The 17,018-nt window shown below is 41.0% G+C and overlaps 1 protein-coding gene across 2 annotated transcripts in view; it reads left to right on the plus strand.

Moving 5' to 3' along the window:
• sbf2 (SET binding factor 2) overlaps positions 1 to 17,018 on the plus strand; it is a 138,207-nt gene that overhangs the window by 53,964 nt on the left and 67,225 nt on the right. For both annotated transcript variants that reach the window (XM_053513038.1, XM_053513039.1), the window contains exons 5-16: positions 1,025 to 1,135; positions 4,551 to 4,656; positions 8,832 to 8,964; positions 10,211 to 10,319; positions 10,420 to 10,533; positions 10,778 to 10,855; positions 11,117 to 11,230; positions 12,752 to 12,880; positions 12,992 to 13,090; positions 13,507 to 13,714; positions 14,266 to 14,375; positions 16,317 to 16,466. In XM_053513038.1, coding sequence (XP_053369013.1) covers positions 1,025 to 1,135; positions 4,551 to 4,656; positions 8,832 to 8,964; positions 10,211 to 10,319; positions 10,420 to 10,533; positions 10,778 to 10,855; positions 11,117 to 11,230; positions 12,752 to 12,880; positions 12,992 to 13,090; positions 13,507 to 13,714; positions 14,266 to 14,375; positions 16,317 to 16,466 — 1,461 coding nt within the window. The remainder of the gene's footprint in view (positions 1 to 1,024; positions 1,136 to 4,550; positions 4,657 to 8,831; positions 8,965 to 10,210; positions 10,320 to 10,419; positions 10,534 to 10,777; positions 10,856 to 11,116; positions 11,231 to 12,751; positions 12,881 to 12,991; positions 13,091 to 13,506; positions 13,715 to 14,265; positions 14,376 to 16,316; positions 16,467 to 17,018) is intronic.

Below are 17,018 nucleotides of genomic sequence, written 5' to 3' on the forward strand. Positions count from 1 at the left end.
AAAACATCATTAACATCGAGTTTAGCAAGAAGAACAGGTGAGTTATGTAACAGTTTTTCACTGTATTTAATTGCACGTTTCCACATACCTGATCCTGAATAGACCGTTCGTCATCTGTAATCCCGATGTGTTTAGGGCAGCAGGTGTGGTATGAGGTGAACGAGTTAAACTGAGGCGTTTATGCTGAAACCGTCTGATTTCATAGATTTTTACGATTTAATCATTCCTTAAAAAAAAATTCTTTTGGTATAAAATTAACAGGTTTCTTAAAAATATAGCACAGCTTTTTTTTTTTTTGTCCCTTCTGCAAATACAATGATTTTGCAAGAGTATCGCTTCTTCTTTCGAGTTTATGAGCGGTAAGACCTACTTGACTGGAATGTGGAGCGAAAGATTCGCAGGAAAAAGAGATTTTTTCACTTTTGTTTAAGTGTCATGCCTTGTACAATCAACAACGGAATAAGTTGCACAATGTTTTAATGCATATTAGATATTTTATGTAGTTCTCATTAGATCAAAATATGTATGAAATACAGCTGATTGAGACAAATCAGAGAGTAAACATCAGCGAACGGTTGAATTGAATTGAATTGAATGGAAAATCTCAGCGCTTTAAAGTTAATTCCAATCTCCAGTCTAGCTCTGATTCACAGCTGTAGTTCATGCCAGCATCAATAACCCTAACAAGAGCTAGCTGCAGGTTCGTTTGTTCCCTGCGCACTTTCTCCAGCTTTAGTTTTCCAGATGCTATTGTGAAAGATGACCAGAATGGTTGCTCTGTGGTACTCATCAGATTGATGTTTGTAAACCTTTAGGCGCATTCTTGCGCCTGAAATTAGTCTTGGTGGTGGCATTTCCTGTCAGTGATGCTTAAACCCTATTAAATTTTACTAAGAGCCCCTGAAAGGCTTTAGTGTGTGTAATGTGCAGACTTTTTTTTTTTTTTTCTGTCTTTCCAATCAGATGTCAGCTCTTAATTGAACCAGTGTGTTCTTCTGGTATCTGACTCTTCTCTCTTCCTCAGGGCTGTTTGGGGCTGATCTACACCGTTTACATCGACACTCTGAACTTCCCTCTGGAGAGCCTCGTGGCGAACCTCCTGACATGCACCGTGCCTATAGCCGGAGGCTCCCAGGTGAGACATTACTCAGCCAAACAACAATTCTTTAAATACCTTTACCTTTGACCCACATAGGATGGAATTGAACTCAGGGGGGTGGGGGGGCGCCAGGGCTACAGCAGAGGGTCGCTCGGGGTTAATTGGCTCGCTCGGGTCGGGCCAGAAGCGTGGCGGTGTCAGAGAGGAGGCGTCTCTTCTCACCTCCTGTATTTACACTTGAGACTTTAGTTAAGCAGACGGGGTCCTTATGCCAGATGTTAGGAATGTTTCACCATACCAGAGAGTTTATTTTTCCCCCTGCGGTCATCTATGCTAATTTAAAGGTGCCAAAATTTATAAATGAGCTGTGTCATTTTAAATAACGTTAACATCTCGTTATGCCGGATATGGGAGATGACTTAACAAAATAAACCCCTTCATCTAAAAATAACATAAAAAGAAATCACCAAATTACAGAATGGAAAAGCACATTGAAGATTATTTTACGTGCTTCAGACTCTACTCAGACGGGATTAACTCGACTTTGCTACTGTTTTTCACCAAATACCAGCTCGACACTTGTCTGATCGTATTAGTCTTTATATGTCCATAACTTTCTAAGCAGATGTCGCCTCATGTTGGGAAACCAAAGGATGTCTAATTGGTGCTGATGGCTGTATTTAGTCTGGTAAAGTGTGTTACAGCGCACCCTTTTCCAGATATTTAAAAGAGTCTTTGGTCTGACGGCTGCTCCCTCGCGTTGGGAGGGCTCCACACTGGATCGTCTGATCCACACAACAACTCAGGTTTTTACCCCGGATCCCCTTTCTGACAAAAGCGTTCCATTTTTATCTGGGTTTGGGACCTGCGTTGCATCCAGTGGCTGGGGTCTCGGCATCAGGTGGGAAACCGTACCCGGGCCTTACGCATGGCAGGCGAGAAAGCTACAGGATATTTAACAGAGTCTAATTCACAAAATGAAAAACCCATGCTTTGGTTTATGTTGGCATTTTCAACCAACACGTCCTGGTTCGCTATGCTTGGCAGCAATCACAATTCACAGAACAGCTGAACCAGAGTGTGTGATGATTAAAAAAGAAACTGATTTATCATCTGATTCAATCTATATCTGATTGGACACGGGTCCAGAGCCTGGAATGATTGTGTTCTCACTGATCGAAAGGAACCAGACTTTTGGTGTCAAGTAGGGCTGTAGCTATCGAATATATTAGTAATCGAGTATTCTACCAAAAAATTATTGATTAATCAAGTAATCGAATAAAATGTACTTTTGCTTAATTAAACAGCAATAAAACATAAGAGAAACTTTCTTTTTATAAAAATCCACTTTTATTTTTTAAATGCATACAGCTTTTTTATCAAAAATAAACATTGTTATTATTCACAATACATTGATAAATTTTTTTTATATCGCTCTTTTCCAATTTGCAGCTCGCAACAGAACGCACCCCCCAAATCAATACACAGCTAACTGTTTGCGTCTCCTTCCGCTTTGTGGGTGACTTAAGCGCTTCTTCTTCGTCTGTGTTTACTGGCGGCTTGCACCCAGAAGCGCGCTGTGTCACGCCAAACAAATAATTGCAAGCTTTAACGCATAACGCAAGCTTTTAAAATTCATCAAGAGAAGCTTTGAGGCAGAAGATTTTGCCTCGATCATTTTTTTAATTAATCGAATTACTCGAGGAATCGGTTCAGTTCTAATGTCAAGTGTTCCCGGAAACGATCCCAGGGCTTGCTTTATATTTATATACACATTGTTATTATTATTCTATACATTGTAGTTAGCTACTCTGTGTGTTCATTTTATTGCTGTTTATTTTATTATGAGATTTTATCACTAAGGGGATGCGTGAAAATTGTATTACGCTACACTATAAGCAGTGTGGATAAGACTTTTATTATCTAAACTTCGTGTCAATTACATCGATCAATTTTAAAACGTCTTCCTTAAGTTATTATGGTGAGGGTACTTCCCATTGAAACAGGATGTGCACACATATCAGGATTCCCTACTATGGTACAGTAACTTCCACAGGAACTTTGAAACTGAACCTAACTGTGGATCCTGTTGCCATGGAGATATGGGGCTGATTTTACTCAGGCAACCAATCAGTCTCTCAGGTTTATTGTGAAGCTGTCAAGCCACGCCCTAGCGACCACTTTTGAGCACCTTAGCAACTGATCCTGTAGTCATTATACTCACATTTCCTTCAGAATATGTACCTTTCGAGTACCTTTCTAGTTAGTTCTATCATTTGATATTAAAGCACTTTTGCTTCTGAATTTATGTCTTTTATGAAATATGTGCAGAAAGTGAGTTGTGTACGATGGCGTATCTTGTTCTGTTCTGGGACTCTTGAGACTTTTGTGCATGAGAATCCAGGGGGATCAGCCGCACCAATCCAGAGCCAAAAAACAAACAAACAAAAAAAAAGGCATGGGTAAAGTTATTAAGATTGCATTTTTGATATGTTACTATTCATTTTGTAACAGATGTATTACGTGTTTATACACTCAGCTGGTTTTGTCTCAATACAAGCACTTCTGCAGATATTTGTAGTAAAAGTGTTTTTTTTTTTTCACTTTTTTTTTAGTGCACATAAAAAGATTTTGTTCGGTGGGTTAGTTTTTATGCGTCTGTCTTTTTATGATTATTTTCTCGTAGTTTCATCTGATGGAAAATAAAATAAATAAAAAAATAAATAAAGAAAGAAATCCCATTCCAGAATGAAAGGAAAGAATGCAGACAGATATGTTTGGGGGAAAAAAGATCTTGAGGAGAATTTACAGCTTTTGGTGTAATGCACTGATACGTTTCAAAATCCCTCCTGCAGCAGCCGTTAATCCTCCCAGCTGCATGGCGAGACGAAGCGGAGCTCGAGGTATAAAACCGGAGGAACGGAGCAAACGCATCCTTCAGCTCGACTTCCAAACTTCCTCGTGTATGAACCTGAGAAAACGCAGAGTCCAGCAGCGACTCCTGTCCAGCTTTCACTTCATGTTTTGTTTGCTTGGTGCTAAATGTCGCTCTTTAGATCCACACACACACACACACACACACACACACACACAGTTTGACTTTGCCTCGTATTGCTGTAGACGTCTGCACATTTATTTTGCACGTAGACGTTTATTTTGGGGGGAACCTATGATTTGGGGTTTTCTCTGTAAGACTACTACTGCGCTGGCTAAAAAGAATCCCGTGGGGATGTGGTAACAGTGCAGGGAAAATTTAACATGACAGCGTACACTATCACACACTAAACACTTGTCACACATGTCTGGGAGCAGCGTTGTTTCGTACAGTAGCATTTGCTGTTCTCCGGTCTTCAGTTGTGGCTTAAAGCTTTCCACGAGTCCAAGTGTTTTTAATGTCGGTGGAAATGTAATGATGCTGTGTGTGTTCACGTCACTGTGTGTGTGTTTGCAGAAGCTCTTTTCTCTCGGAGCCGGAGACCGACAGCTGATACAGACTCCACTAAATGACGACCTGCCTGTTTCCAATAAAAGTGTTGCGCTCCTCTTCCAGCAGCTAGGTGGGTCTCACTCACTCACTCACTCACACATTCAGTCATTTACTCACTCACTCACACATGCACTCACTCACTTATTCACTTACACACACATGCACTCTCTCATTTCTTTAAAATACACACATGCAGTTACTGACTTTCTCACTCGCTCACTTATTCTCATACTCACTCACGCACACTTATTAACTCACTCATTCACTCTTTTATGCACTTACGCTCACTCACACACTCACTCACTCATTCACTAACATACGCACTTACTCGCACTCACACAGTGAGTTTATTATATATATTAACTTGCAGTTTATTGGACTTGACCTTGGACTAATTTGGACTTGACTAGCAACTACCTGGACTAGATTAGCAGTTCAACTGGTTTGACTAGCAGCTTATGGGACTTGGATATAAGCTCACTGGACTTGTATGGACTTGGATATAAGCTCACTGGACTAGCGTAGCAGTTCAATGGACATGACTAGCAAGTCACTGGACTCGACTTGCAGCTCACTGGTTTTGTCTATCAGCTATCTGGACTCTATTAGCCGTCCATTGGGCTTGACCAGCAGCTGACTGGAAATGAGGAGCAGCTCATTGGACCTGATTGACAGTTCATTGGATTTGACTAGCAGTTCTTGACTGGTGATTTGTTAAACCTGATTAAGAAAGCATTGTCTAGACTGGAAGCCTCTGGTTAGAGATGCTTTATGGGTCATTGGACTTAACGAAAGTTTACTGGACTAAACCAACTGCACGGTAGATTTGCCAAGCAGCTTATTGGTCAAAGCATTAAATACATGATCTTTGGAGTTAAAATTTCGCAGAAATCTGGTTAGTATGAGGTTTTTCTCTCTGTGTGTGTGTGTGTGTGTGTGTGTGTGTGTGTGTGTGTGTTTCTATAGTGTAGACAGACCTATCATTTCTTAAGGTGATGACAGAGCAGTGTAAACTCTATTAGGCCTATTGTGCAACAATCCCATAAATGCACATTTTTGCGATGTCTGTTTCAGCGCGGTTGCGCAACGTTCTCAAGCACATTTTGTACATTGTGTTAAAGGTGAGGAAAAGTCAAAGGAAACATCAAACTGTTTCAAAGGAGTGGAAATAATTCTCCCATCTCATGAAACGAAAACGCATAAAGCGAGGTATCATATGAAAACGTCAGGCAGGCGCGGTGACCTCCTGTGGAATGCTCTAATAGTTAGCATGCGGCGATTCGAAACGAGCAATTCATAACCGTTTATCACAGATATGCACTTTATCAGGTTGAGAGAAAAGGTTGAGAGTTTATACGCCGGACAAATTATCCACATCTCAAACCTCTCATGAGCCTGGCTTATGTCAAACGTCCGACGCACGTGTCCCACGTCCACCGAACTCCAGACAAGAGCCGTGATTAGCCTCATATGTGTAGCATCTTAATGCGAATTCCAGAATATCCATTTTATTGTCGGACGTCCCGCGTGTCTACGTGCTCCGATAACGTGCTTATATGCAGCGAGGCTCTCTCTCTTTGTCACGCGAGACCTCGTAGGTGAGCGTGGTTCAAACCCAGAACAAACACGCACTCTACAAGATGTAAAAAGTTACAGCCTACCCACTTGAACTTGGGGGGGAAAAAAAACAGGACTCTGTCGAAGTGACGAGTTTGGTCGCCGTTCGTTTAAGCTAAGTGATATTAACGATCTTTTAAATCGCACCCCTTTTCCAGGTTTCCATGCGACCCATGCAGCGTGCTCCAGCTTCCCCAGCTGACACACACGAAGCTAAAGCTCGCTCCGCTTAATAGTCTATAATAAGCCCGAGTTAAGATGGATGTTTTGCGGCTGCCTGGTTATAAAGTGAGTAATGAAACAAACCACGGAGCCTGGAAGCTAATCAAGTTGGTCATTTATTTTGTTTACCGCTCGGTCCTGGAGCGTTCCAACAGAGCTGGTGCAAAAAGCGAGACGTAAACAAGAGATACAATCCTTCAGGGAGCCCCTGATCTCACCCCAGAGTTCATTCATTTTCCAGTAAAATGCTTTATTACTTGTTTATCACAGAAGTTAAACAAAGAATGCAAATATATGTTACATCACAGCTTTTTTATTAAAATCAATTTATTACTGTAAAAACTAGATCCTTTACCAGTCTTTATTTACTTTTTTTTTCAAGTTCTCACTCTGTCTCTATAACGCTTATCCTGTTCATGTTCATGGGAGGCCTGGCGTCTATACCAGGGGACTCTGGGCTGCGAGGCAGGGTACATCCTGGACAGGGTGCCAAGTAATTACAGGGCACACACACACACTTATACAATATGAGGAATTTGGGACTGCCAATTAGCTTAATCAGAAACTGGAGTACCTGGAGGAAACCCACTAAGCATGAGAGAGGGTCACACACGCGTACTTAACAGATGGGAACCGAAACTCTTGACCCTGGTGGGTGCGAGACCACAGCGCTTACTTCTAGGATAAACATTACCTTTATTATTAGTTTTGATGAATTACTGTGGAAGCTCGAGTACGGTGGTTTGCGAGTGTTCCGTAGGACGAGCAAAGATTTTTAATAAATTTTGACCTAAAAAACTAATGTCTTGGTTTACGAGTATTGAGTAAATACGGAATTATGGGTAATCGTCTTCCCTGCTGCCTAAATCCACAATCTCGGAAAATTAGAATATTGCATGCAAAAAAAATTATTTATTGATTGCACGTAATATTCAAATTTTCTGAGATTTTGGATTTAGGCGTTTTTTTATATATTAGTTTCACCTTTTAAGTTGCATTACTGAAATAAATGAACTTTTGCACGATATTCAAATTTTTCGAGTTTCACCTGTATATGTAATTGATGAACTATCGAAGACATCCTTGTGTCAGGGAATAAGACAATGTGTGTCTGTGTGTGTTAGATTTTTTTCCTTTCTAAAGTCCACAGTGGAGACTGTCAGATTTGAGAATTTCTTCTGTCTTCGTATTTCTCGTATATCTCTTTCAATCATTTTTGCGGCGGCTTTTTGTTTTTACTTCCTTTTATATCCGATCGCAGCATCATCGAGGTAAAACTGCAGAGTCGTTGCCTCAGAATCGGTACCGAGGCACAGTTGGAGAAGGTCCTCGAGCCTCATCTTGTTCCGCAGTAACAGGAAGTAGTTAGTCTGCAGCGTGCCCTCAGCTTGTTGTCTGTCAGCCTGCATTTATTTGGGGTCGGAAATGGAGAGCTGTTTCCAGCTGATAAGTAAATACCTCAAGGTCAGGGAGAAAGAGGACAATATATATGTGTGTGCGCGTGTGTTTGTGTGTGGCTGGATATCTTTCAAATTATGAAACCTGTTGTGTTCTGATGCAGCGTTTATTCCGACAGCGGCCAAGGACACCAGCTGGGGATGTAAACACGGCGTATTCGAAGCCAGAAATAAATCATAAATCGTTATTTTGCTTCACGGTGTCTATTTGCAGACGGTACTGAAATTTTCCGGAAAATGTGCATCCCAGGAAATAAACCAAACCGTTGGTTGTTATGGCAGCAAAAAAAAAAAAAAAGTGCCTGTTCATTTCCCGAGCTCTTCATCATTTGTCATTTGTCATTGGTAGCTCTTGCTTATGTCCATATCGGGTTCCTGTTTGTTGGTGGGTCTCAGACTTTGACACACAGCCGACCCCTTGACCCCGGGCCATCCTTGCGGATGCCTCTGTCACCGTTTGGCTCTCTCAAGCCCGTGATTAACGATCTCCTCGGTATGTTGATAACAAACAATAACAGGAACTGTACAGCATTTCTCTCCTCCCGGTTGTCAATTTGCTCGCAAAATGCACAAAAACCCGCTGTCCTGTGAACAAATTGCGATCATCCTGCTACATATAATTTAGTGATTTATGTGGAACATGAGCTGCTGCCATCGCCTTCAGCATAGCATGAAATTATTCCGAGGACCAGGACCCCTTGGAACGCCCGGATTTACTCGCCTGCTTCGCATTACATCGGACATTTGGTCTTCATTTGGGTCGTGTTCGTGACTCACGGGTTAGAAATGAAACAATCAGCATTTCCCTTGGACTCTCATGTCGAAAACAGCTCCGCTTTATTTTTAGAAAGATTTCGTAACCGTAGCAGTTTATCCCCTCAATAGGTGTTTTCTAATAGAATTCACACTCATAACATACTTTTGTGTTGTTTTGTCGATTTCATTTCAGGCATCCAGAACGTCCTGAGTCTGTTCTGTGCCGTTCTGACCGAGCACAAGGTTCTGTTCCACTCCACCAGCTACCAGAGGCTCGGCGAGGCCTGCAGAGCCTTAGTGGCCCTGATGTTTCCTCTCAAGTACAGGTGTGTAAGAAAAACAACAAACAGGACAGATTCAACACAAAGAAAAAAGAAATAATGTAGCATGCTGTACAGAGGAGGGGTTTACAGGTGGTTGTAAACATACAATCGTGTTTTTTTATCATAAGTAAGAAAAAATGATTTAGGGGAAAGTATTAACAGTGGGCGGGATTGTTGGGCTGTAGATTCATTCATTCATTTATTTATTTGTCCATTCATTTATTAATTAATTTATTTATTCTGTCCTGTAATAAATAATTTATAAGCTCTAAATTTTTAGTTTGCCTTTTTCATTTTTAATGAGGTTTGAAAAAAATTCTTTAGCTTTTTTTTTTGTTAGAATTTTGTAAAAAAAAAATCACATATTTTATTAGTTGTATTTATTTAGACAATTTATGTATTTTTTTATGTTTTTGTTATACTTTTTGTGTCTTAGTAAAAACCTAAAACTTAAGAATTTTTTTATTTGTTTTCTTTTTTATCTTTTTAAATATAAAATATTTCTTTTCAGTTTAGTTTTTTTTAGCAAAACCAATCATTATTTATGTATATTTTGTTTACATTATTATTATTATTATTATTATTATAAATTGATCAATTTATCTATCCATTATTTTTTTCCATAACCTATTTATATAATTTATGTATTATTATTATTATTATTTTTATTATTGTTATTTTTAGTTTTTATTTTGCCATTATACATTTTTATGCCTCTTAATAAAAAAAAAATACTGGTTATATATATAATATGTATTTTCTTCACATATTTCTTTATCCTTATTAAAAGATTTTGGGCAAATATGTATTTTTCAGTTTTTGTGTTTTCTTGGACCCTAGTTATTAAGTTTTTCCATATCATTGTTTAAAAAATAAGTGAAGAAAACATATTATTTATTATTTTTTTATTTAGTTTTTATTGTCTCCCACTCTTGTTTGTGTCTTTTTTTCTCTTTTTTTCCTGAAATGGTCTCTTGTCCTGTGAAAGTACAAATTATTATTACTATTACAACATGATAATGTGGTTTCAGTAGGATCACTTTATTATTATTATTATTATTATTATTATTACTATTATTTTTATTTATTTATTTTTCATAGCCTGTTAACCCACCCAGAAACCCAGTGTGACACAAACTTTTGCACGTCACCGTAGTGTTTATCCGGCGTTATTAAGAGAATAATCTGCTATAAAACCAGTGTGTTGCTGACCTGCAGTATCGCTAATCGTCAGCCTTTCTGCCGGCAGCTACCCGTACATTCCCATCCTCCCGTCTGGGCTGCTGGAGGTCCTCAGTTCGCCCACGCCCTTCATCATCGGGGTGCACTCCATGTTCCAGAGTGAAATTCAGGAGCTGGTGAGTTTAAGTCTTGGGATATTGCACTATTGTTTATATTACAGTATGATGAGTGTTCATGTCTCTGACCTGCTTGTTGGTGGGGGGGGGGGATTGACAGCTTGACGTGATCATCGCTGACCTGGACGGAGGGACGATAAAAATCCCAGAGTGTATCCATCTGTCTCAGCTCCCCGAGCCTCTTTTACACACCACACACAGCTCGCTATCTATGGTGAGTCTCCCGTACACAGAGCCACTTCTCACCCATATATAATAATAATGATATATAAATCTGAATAATAATAACACGCGCACACACACACACACACACTCAGTACTGATGAAATCCTGACCCTGCGTTTGGTGCTCATATTAAAACTGCAGTCTGTATTGACTGACTCAGCGCTCATCACTTCTAATCGCTCGTTTCCAGCTGAAGCAATAAACTCACATTTCTTCACTCTGACTCCTTCCAGGTTTTGCACCCAGATCTGGAGATAGCCGATAACGCTTTCCCTCCTCCACGCTCCGCTCCGTCCAACCTCAAACTGCTGGTAAGTGTTTCGCTAATAACCCCAGGCTGCCCTCCTGACCTCTGAAGTTGCTTTTTAACACCAAAGGAATCAACTTCAAGATGAGATTTAATGCGCCGAGTTGCAGAAACTGGCATTATTGCATAGCTGCTCTCCAGGGGGCTGAAAAAAAAAAAAAAAACAGTGTAGGAGTATAACCTCCTTTATTAATGACTCTTAAATGTTCCTTAGCATCTCTGACTCACACCCACAGTTAACTTTCTTTATGCCCCCGACTGGCAGGATAAGGAGGTGAGAGCGGTCTTCCTGCGCTTGTTTGCACAACTGTTTCAGGGCTACAGGTCCTGTCTGCAGCTCATCCGCATCCACGCCGAACCCGTGATTCACTTTCACAAGGTAAGAGCCCCCCGCCCCCCACCGACGGTAACCTCTGTCCGTAGGGAGTGTTTACGAGCGTCCACCAGTGAATAATTACGGTAACCGTCCGAGTCCTCTTCTAACCGGTCTCGACTCGCGCGCTGGCGTGTAATGCGTTTCATATGTCTCGTCCACACGCACCAGTGCACTTTTAAATAATAAACCCTAATTCGGCCACTGAAAAAAAGCAGAAACCGCTTTAATCTGGCTCTATTCTTCGGATGATGGCGATCATCCTCTTTGTATCCTTATGTACTCGTTTTTATAACAACACCTGATTAAATGTTATTAGTCCCTGAATCGATAAAACATATTCATAGCTAACGTCAAGCGCATTACTTACTTATGGTATGCAAGTTTGATTATGTGCATAATAGTGCACTATGTAGGGTCTGTGTCGTGACTATTAGGGATCTACGTTTAACATAAAGCATAATAAAGCCAATCTAAACATCATCATCTTTACAAAATTGCTTTTAAATCAGCGAATAATGATTCATAATTATATAAAATTCCCTTACTCTGATTGTTCATGGTATAGCGTATAAACACACAGCGCTATTGTTAATGAGGCAAGATTAAAAGATATATATTTATATATCCGCTTGTTAATCAACCTGGCGGATTACGTGCGTCAGTGCGGGATCGTCTAAAAGTCACGAATATCAAAAATAGGTAGCATGTGCGTGTCCCGCTGCTGTTCGGCGAGGCACAGAGCCTTAAATTAACATCAAAGTGTCCCGAGGCTGGTGGAGGGAGAAAAAAAGGCTGCCTTACATAAACCGAATGCTTCTGGAAAACAGGGATAAACCGAGAGATAAGCAGGAAGCCGCGCTCCGGTTGACGAGCCCGCAACCCGATACTATCTCCCCGTTTAAAAAGTCCTCCATCTCTAGATGAGCCACATGCAAAGAATCAAAATGCCGCTCGTTCGTACGTGTTCGCGTGCACGCATCCATCCATCCACTCATCCACTTATCCACTCATTCACTCGTCCTCTCTCTCTCTGTCTCTATCAACCCCCTCCGCCCCCCCACTGCATTGTTTTTATTTGCTTGGAAGCTCGTATCCACAACAACGACCCCGCACATCCTCCTCCGAGCACCCCACATGGCTCAGATTATGCCTGAGGAATGCAGCATGCTTCCCCATTAACTCTCAAGTATCCCTTGTGTGCCAGCTGCACTGAGGCCCAGCGCCGCGCTCCATCCGTCTCATTCACCCCTCCGACAGATAAAAAAAAAAAAATGTCGCTGCAGTCATCTGTTTATGGTTCGGAGTCGCCTAATCATTTCTTTTTCGCCTCCACACAAAACAGCGGCGGCTCTCAGGAATGCAATCGTGCCCGTTCGGTAGTTTAGATAAGTCACTCTGTGTCACTCCATGTAATCACGTGTTTTAGTCACAGGCTTATTCATGGAGACTATGACTGAGCATATCACGACGGGTGACATCTATCCTCCTAAGTGATTTATTTATTGTGAACATTTTTGTTTGCAGACGGCCTTCCTGGGCCAGCGTGGCCTCCTCGAGAACGATTTCCTGCCGAAGGTGTTAGACGGCATGGCCTTCGCCGGGTTCGTGTCGGAGAGAGGGCCTCCGTACAGAGCCTGCGACCTTTTTGACGAGGTAAAGCACAGCACTCTTCCGTCTTTATCATTCTTTGTTTTTTTTTTCCGATTAAGTCCAATCCTGCAACAACGGATGAGTAAACAAGGTGTCTTTTTGGTTCCTCGCTAGTTGGTAGCTTACGACATGGCGTACTTCAAAGAGGAAGAGGAGAACCAGGGCAAACTTCAGAAGCACATGAGAGAGCTCTCGGAGCAGCTTTACCGCAACGTGAGCACGCAAAACCTCACCCTCGTCACACTCGTCCATTTCTCTTTTCCCTGTCCTCTCTCTTTCTCTCTCTCTCCCCCTCTATATTTTGACCTCTTGTTTTTTTTCTTCTTTTTCACTTCATCTGGCTAAACAAGTTTCTCTGTTTTTCTCTGTCCTGCTCTGCTCCTGCACTGTGTTGATTAAGCACAGAGTTTCTGCCAAATATTTGACCATTCTTGCTCTCGACATGGCCCTTTTTATTTAGGGCCGAGCAGATTGTTTATTGAACTTTTAAGCATCTGCAATGGAGCTTGGCTCGAGAAGAGCGCGCTACGAATAATGAAGGCTTTTCTAACAGCTTGCCATCACTCCAGATTTTTTTTATATATACATACACATACACACACACAGACACACTCTGTATTTCTCCTCAGGAAAATCCCAACCCTCACATGGCCTTCCAGAAGGTACCTCGGCCCAGCGAGGGATCTCACCTCCGGGTGCACGTGGTGCCCTTCCCCCTGATAGACGACGAAAAGGTCGGGGAGCTCACGGAGGAAGGTCTGGCCAAGCAAAACCTCGCCAACATCAGTACGCGAGCTGAGAAGAAGAAGTGCGTGGTGCCTGCCGGTCCCCCTGTGGGTAAGTAACGAAAGCAGCAGCAAGAAGGTCACCAAATCTTTTCCTCTGGATATTTATGAAGGAATGAACAAAGTGGACCAATGATGTGCTGGTGTGCTTAAGAGTTTATTATTTTTATGTAATCTATCATTTCACATTATAAATAATGACACATCATACTTTTTTATCTATCTATAGCTACCCTGTTATAAAGAACTGACACTGGAGACTTCTTCCTAAATAAGTTCTAAAGAAACTTTCTCAATGGTGTCACTAAATAAACAGCGGCACTAATTAAACCCAGCTACTAATTAACACCTTTTGAACAATCAGGACTGAAAACCTAACCACAATATTGTGTAATAATAAGTTCAGCCTTTATTCGTCACATGTACGTTACTGCACGGTGAAATTCTTCATTCTGATCCCACGCCAGCCATTTTTACAGCTGCCCCTGGAGCAGACAGGGTCAAGGGCCTTGCTAAAGCGTAACTTAGAGCCTTAACACACTAAGCCAATATCGCTCCATTACAATGATCACTAATTAGACTTAATGTCTCTCTGCGTTTCAGTGTCAATCACAGGGAAAGTCAACTCTGTGTTTAACAGCGCCCGGCGCCTGGAGGTGGTGCGAAGCTGCATCGGGTTCATCTTCGACAACAAGACGCTGGAGACTGAGAAGGTGATCAGAGATAAAGAGTGCGCTTATGCGTCCATGTAGATCGCACACTTGCACACATCTGGAACAAGAGATTAGCCTGTATTACTCATAACATTAGAATGAATATCAGCATCAAACTTCCATCTGGGAGTCTTAGACACACACACACACACACACGTACACGCAGCAGCTGAGGAGGGAAAAAAGGCTGAACAGTCAGTCACACATACTCCTCTTATCTCACTCTCGCTATCACATGCAGCAATATTATTTTAACATTAACTGGCAGCATTGCTTACGTTACGTTTTCTTCATCCAAATAACTATAAACCACCTAAACCACAAGGGTTCCCGAGATCTTATCCAAGCCTCTTTTTTGTTTATTTTTTCATTGTTTTTTCGGATGGATTCCCCTTATAACAGCTGTGGGATGGTAGCCAGTTCCTTCACGTACCCAATGGGTTCAATATAAAAGCTTTCGCTCCCCCGTGGCTACAAAAATGCCGCACTCCCATCTAACCGCTCCACGGAGCCAGTAAAGCCGTCACCACCGTGTAGCCATTTCCACACCGCTGAGATGAAAAGCTGGATTGAGCGCTAGCAGAGCAGCCAGAGGTTTCACCGGCGTTCACATCTGAAACAGTCGTATATTGACTTGGCTGTACTGTACCTTTTTTTTATTTTTATTAATTGTTCTTTCCAGACAGACTATATAAAAAAAATATCTTTCCATATTAATGTTATATGACTAATTAAAAGAGAAAAAAAAATTATGATGTTGATGTCCTCTTGGGGCATTTATTTACAATACTGTGCAAAAATCTCCCCATATTATTCGTAGTATTTCTTTTTGCGGAATTTTGGTCCGTCAACGTGCCATCTGTTAATGGGCCGAGGTGCCAGTTCAATGCCCGGTTGTCATACGGGCAAATCTAAGAACGCCAGTTCAAATACAATTTTTATTTGTCACATGCACAGTACGATATGCAGTAAAATGCTTAGACAACCGCCCGTGACCTTACAATAAAAGACTATTATTAGGAAATAAATATGCAAAAGAAAATGGAAGTATATTTAACAAAGAAAAAAAAATATTTGTGCAAAATATACAATATATGAAAAATATAAGAAAAATAAAAAAAAACCTTGCTGTACAATATAGAAAATATAGAATTATTAATTTTTTTATGGGAATGAAGTTGTATATAAATAGAAGTTGTATATAAATAGAAATGTCAGTTAGTTTACCCCCGCATGTCTTTGGACTGCTGGGGGGGACGGGGGGGAACTGCAGTACCCGGAGGAAACCCATCAAACACTTGGAGAACATACAAAACCCAAGGTGGGAATCGAACCCCGACCCTGTAGGCACCACCATGCCGCCTATCTGTAGTACAGATTGTCATACATTCTTATTATGTCTGTTATTATTTACAAAACCATTAACTGTTTCCAAACGTACCTTAAAATTAAATAAAGAAAGAAAAATAGAAAGAACATCATAGAAGAAAAAAAAACAACAACAACATATCATATGACAGACCTAAAAACCCTACTGTAGGCCCCTGGATTTGTGTGACAAAGTTTTAAAAAAGAACTCCTACCAGCTGTTTTACTTATAAACCTGCACACATCTGTAATTATAACACGACTGATTATTTTCAAGCAAAAAATTTTCACACCAAATACATGATGGTGGTCCAGGTTCATTTTAACTCGTAGTATTCGAAGACGTACTAAAAATAAACCTGCATTTTAACTTTTTTTTCCTCCCGACACAAAAACTGTTGACTAACAAACAATGTGAGAAGAGTTATGACTAAGAAACGTAATAATAACCATATGCGCTACCAGAACAGGTGGAAGTTTTGTTATTTGCTATTTTTTTGTTTGTTTATTTTTTATTTTTAAATCTGGTGCAGAGTGAGACATGAATGTATTGTTGCTGTTTTTGGTGTCCAGGCTCTCCCCGCAGCCCTGCGCGCCCTGAAAGGCAAAGCAGCCCGACAGTGCCTGACCGAGGAGCTCAGCCTGCACGTGCAGCTCAACCGCGCCATCCTGGACCACCAGCAGTTCGACCACATAGTGCGCCTGATGAACTGCGCCCTTCAGGTGGGACGCGCCACATAACCTGCAGTCACAATTACAGTTGCACAAACAGCACGCTCACGATCCTTAATGACCCCTAACGAAGTGATGCAACAGTTTCTTAAAACCCGCGGCGGCCTGTAGAGGTATTTAAGAGCTCGCCTGCAAACGATGCAAGCTCTAACAGCGATCATTTCCACCTGTAACATTTAGTCAGCAAGACCTCCTGCTGTCTTTTAATGAACGGAATCAGATTCAGACGTCTGTGACGATACGCAACGATAAACGTACAGACACATGGGTTTTCCTTTTATTACTTAAACTGTGCAAAACATTGCACAGTCTTATTCTAGTGGCTCATACGAATAATAAACACGAGTGATTTGAGTTAACGATGGCATTTGGTTTATATAACTTTATGATGGTTTGAGAGAAAAACACATCTGATTTTCATTTTTTTTTTTTTTTGGAACGTAACACTTATTAAAAATTTCCCCAACATTCACCTCTTTTTTTTTTTTTTTCTTTCTAAACCGTCACGTTGCCATCAATCAGAGCGTAACAAGGTCCCGCTGG

The sequence above is a fragment of the Clarias gariepinus genome, chromosome 15 (genome assembly GCF_024256425.1).
Source record: "Clarias gariepinus isolate MV-2021 ecotype Netherlands chromosome 15, CGAR_prim_01v2, whole genome shotgun sequence".
NCBI lineage: Eukaryota > Metazoa > Chordata > Actinopteri > Siluriformes > Clariidae > Clarias > Clarias gariepinus.